The sequence below is a fragment of the Lonchura striata genome, chromosome 2, assembly GCF_046129695.1.
Source record: "Lonchura striata isolate bLonStr1 chromosome 2, bLonStr1.mat, whole genome shotgun sequence".
Classification (NCBI taxonomy): domain Eukaryota; kingdom Metazoa; phylum Chordata; class Aves; order Passeriformes; family Estrildidae; genus Lonchura; species Lonchura striata.
In genome coordinates this window covers 90,734,291-90,743,418 of record NC_134604.1, presented here as the reverse complement: position 1 = coordinate 90,743,418, position 9,128 = coordinate 90,734,291, and the positions used below count along the sequence as shown (strand labels likewise).

Genomic DNA, 9,128 nt, shown 5'->3' with positions numbered 1-9,128 from the left:
TGTGCTGCTGAATGGGAATCTCAGGCCTTGTCCAAAACTGGGCTTACCCCCCTCACCTGAGTTAAAGGGCATTCAGCTGCCCAGGGTACAACCTGCTCCTTCCCTCTCTTGCAGTTCCTTGGCTGTGTGCTGCCTAGAGCACACATGGGCCCTGCTGACACCACACCCAAGCCTACCCCATGAGGAAAGGGGTTTTCCTCTGCCTACAAACCTGCCCAATCCACCAGGTGACCTGAGAGCACCCCCGAAGCCCATTAACACTATTAGAGGCTGCTCTTTTCCTTGCCAGTTTTTTGCTTCCACATCCCCTCCTAGCCTCTCTGCCACAGCCTTACCCTTGCCACCTTGCTGCCTCTTCCTGGCCTGTACCCACTTTCTTCCTCTGGACCTACACACCTCTTCTCCACAGGTAAGTTGTTAACTTCTTAATATTTTGAAGAAATCCCAGATGTGCCAAAAGAAGAACCAGACATTCTGACGCCTGTTCAGGCATTTCTTACCCCTAACAGGTTTTTATTTATATCGGAATTACTACAGGGTTTGCAGACCAGTTTTCCCTGTTTTCTTTGCAAACCTCAGAGCTGTCTACACTGCTTGTTCACCTTGTTGTCTAATAGAGAGAGAAACCTCAGTCAAGTTGCCTTAGTACTTATTTTATTTAAAGAATCAGAAACACAGTCATTGTAGTTCATTTTTACTCATATCTGCCAACATTTCCTAAACCACGTTAACATTCATGTATAACAAAAACATTTTCTGAGCTGTGCAAAGTTCAAAGGAACTGTTCAATTACTTGAACCCATTTCTAGAAGAACAAACCTGGCGTTCTACAAACTGAGGCCACCAGAAGGAATCTTTTCCCTGCCCTGTTGCAGGAGATGGAGATGCCCGCTCCTCCCTCTTTTCCTGGCATGACAGGTAAAAACTAGACCACAGTACTAGTCAAACCTCTCACAGTCTAGAACTTTCTGAATGGCACTGGGTCATGTTTTTGTATCACTGGGCTGTATTAAGTTCACCTTAATACTTGTGCTCCTGGCATGGAAGTGATTTGTCCAAGAAGATTACTCAGTAACCCAAACTGCGATAAGCAATAAAGCAGGCCCAGAAACAGCTGCTATCAAAATAGAACACCTCCTCCCCCTTTCCCCCAATATTTTTACTAGAAGAAAAATATGACTCAAAGGGTTGTTGACCATTCAGAAAACCATCATCCTCCTTGCAAAATCTATTTTAAAGCACTGATTTAATGATGTGATATGACATCTGCACATTTTCCTTGATCCTCTCACACACCAACTTTTGTCCTCTTAGAGTTAATGATAAAATGGTGGAAATCTGGAACCATTTTAGATCTGGCTAAACAGAATAGGCAGCATGCAAGTTGACATCCTGTTTTGTTTTTTTGAGTGTAGTAAATACACCATGAAACAGAATTTTAAGAGTGTTTTAACCACTGTAAGTTGTCAGAAAAAAATCTCATCTCTGACAGATCTAACCCAGAATTTTTATTGGAATCATTAACACACATTTTGGCATTGCTGACTGACCAACTGTGCAGTTACTGTTTGAGGTGCAGTGACACCAGTTCTGACCTGGACCAAATAAGTGGAACAGATATGGCTCTAATCTCAAGCAAGTCTTTCCAGAAGACGTTTCTTCAGTCTCTTATTGGTTATAAAAAGGCAATTTCCTCTTGACAGTAACTAAATTTTTAGTGACTGACTCATTACAATCTGGAATATCAACAAATGCGGCAACATCAAGTATAAAAAGAAACACCCTGAAAGTGACGCCTCCTGGTTTGAAGGTGCTATACTTGGCCATGAACTGTGTTTCTGGAATTTGTTTGTTAACATGTGACAGCAAGAAGAACTTATTTTACAGAGAACAAAGTCACAGAGCTGAACTTAAACATGAACGCTCACTTACATGGGTTTTGATATGTACTAGTACACACAGCTTGAATGAAAACAAAACTTACACCTTCGCATATGAAATACTGGCAACGCAGTGATGATGTTCACCCACCAGGCCTCTTTGTTTTAATAAGATCATCTCCAGGTTACGGTGCCTCTGACAAACTTCTAAACACCCACCACATGTGGGCTTTGGCAAACAGCCAGCTGCTGTCAGAGGCAAGGTATGGATATAGGTATGAAAGGCCTTTCAACACAATTCACTCCTCAAGAACCGATGTCTTTTTAAATACTCTCAACAGTTGCATTATGACTTTTTTTCTCATTCTTTTTCATACAAATTACTGGCTAAAGTCACATTTATTGCACCTTTAAGTCCCTGGTAGATGGAAGCTTATATTGCCTGATACAGTTTGTATTGTAGCTTGACGACGTTAAGAAATCCAACAGTCTCCAGAACTGTACATTTCTACAGTAAGAAATCACATTTCCATAACACTAATTACTGCTGTCGCAGATCAGCTCTTGTCTCTGTCATGCAACGACAGAGGAAAACTCCACGGTCCCTGCGTGTGCTAGAACCTGCAGTGTTCTTCTTATTGCCATGAAAAAGTCAATGTAAATGACTCCTCTGGGAATTACTTCAAATTCTGGAGTCATTATCACTCTCCAGACAGAACGCGGTGCTTCAGCATGGGTCTTCAGCCACTCTAAATATGTAGGAGAGAGCAAGCATGTGTGTGTTCCACAGGCAGCCCCCCCAGGTATATTTATCGGTGACCATGCAGCTTTTTCTCTTTTCCTCTATGATGCAAGAACAAGCAGTCTGATCTCAATCTTCGGGTATGTCTCTAATTTCATATGTTGAATGCAAATCTTGTTGCAGCCTCTCTGTTTAACCAAATCTCTAACAATTAAAAAAAATAGCACCAGATGTATGAAAAAGAGGAAATGTCTGATCTAGTAGGAATATATATAAAGTAGAGCAATTCTTACAGTAAAAAGGTACGTCGTACAAAAAAGCAATGGAAAGTGATACCAAAGGACAAAAATCCATGCTGCATATAATACGGGCAGAAGACAGGCAAAAGGGATTCTGCTCAAATAACCACAGTTTAATGGTGGAGCCGTGCTTCCTCCAGGACCTCCCTGGCAGCAGTGCTAGGACACGGGGTGCTGTGGCACTCTGAGTACTGAACACCGACACGCACCAACAAACCCGCGCAGCATATCTTTGAGGTATATAGAAAGCATGACATTAACATTTTGACTCCTCATTCTTACTTGCACAATGATGCACTGATCTTTACCTGGGGTTTTCTCCACCCTCCTCTCTTCATCCCTTGGTAAAAACAAAATCCCAGTTTAAGAGCTTCCTAGCACACCTCCTTGAACTCTCAAATCCATCTTGCATAGGCCAGTAATAAGAACACTGCAGCTCTGACAAATAAGTTACAGCAATATAACAGCTTTCCTCTTAATTTTTTTTTAAAGATATCTTCTCTATAATTTACACAAAAGGTTAACAGCCAGAGTTTAGGTTACTACAGTCCAGATGGGCGTCCTTTCAGTCTGTGATTCCAGGTGGAAGGCACTACTTCAACATACCACTGTATGCACCGCACGTGGTCTCAGGAGCACAGCAGGACACTGTGTCTCCAGAGCTGCAGACTGAAGGGCCTGGGGGAAGTCTTTGGAAATAAAAATGGCAGTGGTTATCAGTCCAGTTTCTCTTTGCTGTCTTTTCTTGTGCTATGCAGTTTCCCCTGAAAGCTCCTCAGTTGAGAGAGCGGCGATTCGTCCTCAGAAGCTTTCGACAAAGCTCCCGGGGAAGAGGCCCGTCCTGCCGTTCCTCTGCAACGTCCCTTTGTACCAGCCGTCCTCCCGTTTCTTGTGCACAAACACAATGTCACCTTCCTTCAGTTCGATCTCCGCCTCGCTCTGCGGTGGGTATGGGACCACAACGCGGTACCTTTGGAGAGAAAAATGTGCCAAGACTTGGTAAATCTGCACTTGATGGGAGCAGCTGGGCACCAATACCAGAGATCTTGGGAAAAAAACTTTTGGAAATATCAATAGGTTACATTTTCACACACTAGTTGTATGAAAATGTAGCTCCACAATGCAGCTACATTTTCTACTAAAACTGAGTAAGATGGAAATTTCTGGCCACCATAGCTGGACAATTGACCAGGATGTACTCTGGAGCCAGTCTATGAAAGGAGAAACGTGTTGTCTAATGGATGGACCACTCATGTTATCTTTGCTCCCAGCTGTGTGCTCGGCCTGTGCCAGGACTTGGCTGCTTTATCTTAGTGCTACATCTCTGCTGTAACATGTCTTATTCAGCTCTTCATTTGCTCCATCCAAAACTCCTCATAGCATCATAGAGTGATAGAACAATTTGGGCTGGAAGGGACTTTAAAGGTCATCTAGTTCCACCCCTCTGCCAGAAGCAGGGACATTTTCAACTCAAGCAGGTTGCTCAGAACCCATATGTCAACTGCATAAATCAGCTTGGTGTCATCTGCAAACTTCCTGAGGGCGCCCTCAATCCCACCATCTATGTTATTGATAAAGATATTGAACAGCACTGGTTCCAGTGGGACACCACTTTTCATCAGTGTCCAATAGGACATTGAGCCATTGACCACTACTGTCTGGATGTGACCGTCCAACCAACTCCTGATCCACCAAACAGTCCACCCATAAAATCCATCCCTCTCCAGTTTAAAGAGAGATGTTGTGAGGGACCATGTCAAAGACCTTACAGAAATCTAGATATATGATACACTCTCTTCCCTTGCCCACTGATGATGAAAAATGGGGTTTGCAATGCTCCCACTGCCTGTGACACCAGCAGATGTTAGCTAAAGCAGTTCACATTTTTCTTCTTATAATGCGTCTTGAGAATGTACTTTGAGTCCCTCAAACCTGGAAGGGAAGCTAAAATGGAGAGGTATCAAGTGACTTTCAAAGCACTCTCCAAACCAACAGGGAGCCCTAGTCCTGAACCATTCCCAGGGCTCTCTGGGAACTTAGTTGTCAAGTGTCACTTCATTTCAATGAAGTAATGATGTGTCTGAGCCTGATACAGCTATTCTGCACTCAGAGCTGATCAGCAGGCGTCCTGCTGAGAGCACAGACCGGGCCATTTTATATCAATGCGCTTGTGTGCAGAGCAGGGAATATATTCCGACTGCACGGTTGTTTTTTCCTTCAGCACTTCTGCAGTCATCTGGCATTTGGTTAACAGTCAATAACTGTCTTACTAATTGCAAAGTAATGAATATAGTAAGACAGTTAAAGTTGCCAATTGATTACCTAAAGCCCATCTCCTGAGAATATATTCACAACTGCTGCCTGGCCACCAACGCCGGCGTCCTGTTTGTAACAAGGTTGAGTATTTATCTAAGATAATATCCTGTCCCTGGGGACTTTAACATGCCTTGAAGGCTGTGGACCATGCCCTGAGGCCATGCCCAGTGACACAGTACTAAAGCTAGGGGATCTCCAGTGGCAGTCACCCACTTTCTTTGCAGATTTTGCCCAGGTGCCTAGTGACTTCAGCTCTGAAACTAGGCACTCCATTTTGGCACGACACTGGAAATATCAGCTTTGACTCTATGTCTGGACATCCCCACAGCCAAACAACCCATTGCTTGGAAAAGCATTAAACTCCATTTGAAGCAGGGGTTCTGTTCTAATACCTGACTATGGCTTTTTTATCTTGACAGAGCAACATGGTCATGGAAAATATATGTGTTCAAGCGCCGTCAAAAATTTGCTGATACTCTCTGTACCTTGGTTAATAAATCTAGTTGTCACTTCCTTCCTCAGTGGAAAAGCAAATAACAGGGGTTGAAACGTGTGCAGGAAAATGGTCTATCAAGCTATCATCTGTGGAACTGCTACACTTATAATATGAAGCTTTGCCAATTACACTCATTATGCAAATGAATGCACACATTATTTCAAACACTCTGCTGCAGTGTTGATTAATTAAATTATCAGAGTGGAACAATTTCAGCTAAGATGATGCCAAGTTTCAGGTCTCACTACTCTTATGCACAATCACAACATATTGGAGCTCTGCATCAGGAAATCAAGAGGCCTTGAGAAATCAAAAAAGGTCGGACCTCAACATTAGTTGAGTCCTGTGGAGGTACTCACAGACAGTTCTTGAAACTCAGGAAACAGAAACTCAGAAAAAGGTGGTGTCTTGGGCAGGGTCACTCTGAAGACCCAGCTGAGACTGCCAGCACCTCACATTATACCAAAAGCACAGAGATATCCTTTTAAAGCAAAACTACGTCCTCAGAGTGATGAGCTGCTAGTCCCTAAATGGTTCACACAAGGAGGCAGGTGACCACACTCAACAGGAATGCACCCACTGTCATAAAAGGAGTTCTACACAGCATCTTCTTAGCAATTTAGAGAAATAAATCTGAGTCATTGCATTACAAAATTAAGCACTTTCCCCCATTCGGGAAACCTTAAATGCTATGGTTTAAATTTAATTAACTACAGTTAATTACTACCTCCTAAGATAGTAGCAGAGGTTTTTGATAGAAGAACAAAATACTAGCTAGGAAAGACCTTGCAAATCAGTTCAGAACTCCTCTGTGAGAGATGAAAAAAGATGCAATGCCTTTTCCCACGCGAGGTTTGAAGCAGGGAGAGGCAGCCCGGCGGGGCTGCAGGGCAGCATCCTGGCACTGCGCTGGCACAGGGAGCTGTGCCGTCCCTCTGCACCTCCAGGTGGCACCTCAGCCTCGCTTATCCTCTGGAATGAAACCTAAGGACAGCTATTAGCTGTATTTTTTTGGCAGAAAAGGTCTCTTCTCCCAGACATGCTCCCTCACTCCCAAAAAGGCAGTCCGGGATACTTCTATTTATATCTCCACTTTTAATTTCCTCTTTTGTTCTTTTTTTGAGAAGATGCTGTAAAATTGTAGGTTTTCCTATACCAAACTGTCGCTTGGCATTTTAGATGGATCTCAGTCTTCTCAATTTTGTCTGTGTCACATTCCACCTCTAAATTACCAACTTTCAAAAATACTAATTAGCTGATCAACAATTATAATGACAAGTGTGGCAGCCACCTCTGACCAACAATAACAATATTTGGTATTTTCTGTTGTAAATTGTGTAAATCTGTCTTATATAGTTACAATTCTGACAAATGTTAATCATTTTGGCCCAAATTCTCCACAGCAGTTGGCTGTATCAGGTTGAAGGTCCAACATACAGCCCAATGGCCTCATCACTTCCAAGAATAACATGGGGGGTTTCGCAGCACCAGCAGGACCCATATGATCACTACCACAAACTGCTCTCAAGTCCTATATTTGGGAGCAAAGACCTGTCCTGTGGTCCCATTGCTCTGTAAGGAATGGTGTTCCTTCAGAAAATCATCCACTCACTTTTAAACCAGGTTTAAGAACGTTCAAACCACCCCAAAATGGCACATGTTTAGGCTTGTATGAGCACTGAAAGTACAATCTCTGCTGATTCATGCTCCAAGCTGTCCTAGCTCTGTGGGACCTCAGAGGTTGCATTTCTCTTTCTTTCTTAGTACTGGGCCTCTTGTATTTTTCTCTTAGAGGACAGACTTTATGTTGGACATCCCCACTGCTGGCTGCTGTGGCATCCTTGGATTGGGCACTGCATCCCTGGAGGCTACTGCCCACGATGGGCAGTGGCCTGGGAAGGGTCCTTGGTGCACAAGAGATAATGCATGAGGAGAGGCTGCAAGTAGTATCAGCAAGGACAGGGAATGGGTTTTTCCTGGGCAGGGAAGCCTCAGGGAGCTGGAGAGGGGGGTAAAGTAAGGGACGAGGTGGAGGAAGAGAGAAGCTGATGGGAGAAAAACTGGGAGCAGAGGGAGAAAAACTGGGAGCAGAGGAAGAAATGTGACTGTGATGAAACTGGAAGCCCTGATAGAAGGTGTCGGTATGGCTGCTGAGGGGGAAAACTCTGATAAGCTGAGTCTGGAAGAGCAAAAAGCCTTGGTGGGAGGGAGCCTGGGGCAGGGACATGGAATCCCAAGAAGTAGGAGACTGCATCGGTAGAGGCTGGCACTGGGGCTGAGGATGAGATGGGCACTCTGGAAGCAATTATCTCACTGAGCTGGGAATAGGTCCATCCTCTGCTGTCAGCAAAGACCTTGCAATCCTCCTGTCCCCTGTATTCATAGCACTTGTTTTCACAGCCAAAAGAAACACCTCTCCCACCCAGCCCTCCCTTTGCTTCTCCTACTGAAATCTGGAAGGTGCAAGTAAGACTCCTAACCTCAAACAGATGTCACATGATGGAAGTTCTGGTCTCGTTTCTTTTTAAGAAGCAAAATCATTAAAAATATCATGTGTACATACATAAAGACATCTACAACCTTAACAGAACACAAGTATTTCACACCCATGCATCTGAGATGAAGAAAAAGGCAAATAAAATTGTCCATGACTTTACTTCTGCTGTCTTGCAATATAATCTTTCATTATATGATTGCTATTATACTATTTTCCCCGCATGATGCCTGCCTCATTTAGTGCACAAGATGCTGCTCTGGATGTGAGTCAAGGCTCTGACATGGGAACCACCCCACCTTTTGCAGAGGTTGGAATATCTCTAGCAAGTGACCATGATGAAATGCACTGAGTAGTGCAGATGTGGGGAAAGTGGCTTCTCTGACTCCTTCAGCTGCAAAGCCTCGTGCCACACTTTCCACAGAGAGAGACTCATCTCACACACACTCTGGCTGTGTAGGAGTCCTGTCTGGTCTGAATGACTCACACAGGCCCTCTGTCAGTGTGCAGGCAGGCACTGAACAGTATTGACCAGAACTGATCAGTAATTAATGGCTGAACTCAGCCACAGACACTCTTAAAAAACTCCAAAATGCTCACTGAGTAAATATGTGTATCCAGGACACTGATGGAACTAGAGCATCTTAAGAAAATGTGCAATGAGGCAAATTAGGCCTGCATTAGGAGGCAAATTAATCAGATTAACCTCCAATCTGATTCCATTTAGAGTGCTTGAATTTTGATGCTTAATGCAAGTTCCTCTTTCTTGAAGTATCATGCATTAGGGTCAGATTGCAGTTCTGTGACTCCAACAGGTGCATTAGGGATACACAGTTTTGGAGGCAATGGATAATCAGTGCCAATGGGCCATTCTAGTCCAGTTAACCATTGCTCTTGTTTA

General features: G+C 43.8%; 1 protein-coding gene across 1 annotated transcript in view; it reads right to left on the bottom strand.

Moving 5' to 3' along the window:
* Nucleotides 1–637: 637 nt before the first annotated feature.
* SH3RF3 (SH3 domain containing ring finger 3) overlaps nt 638–9,128 on the bottom strand; it is a 253,415-nt gene continuing 244,924 nt past the window's right edge. The window contains exon 10 of the mRNA XM_021545582.3: nt 638–3,891. Within this exon, the coding sequence (XP_021401257.2) occupies nt 3,723–3,891 (169 nt within the window). The 3' untranslated portion in view covers nt 638–3,722. The remainder of the gene's footprint in view (nt 3,892–9,128) is intronic.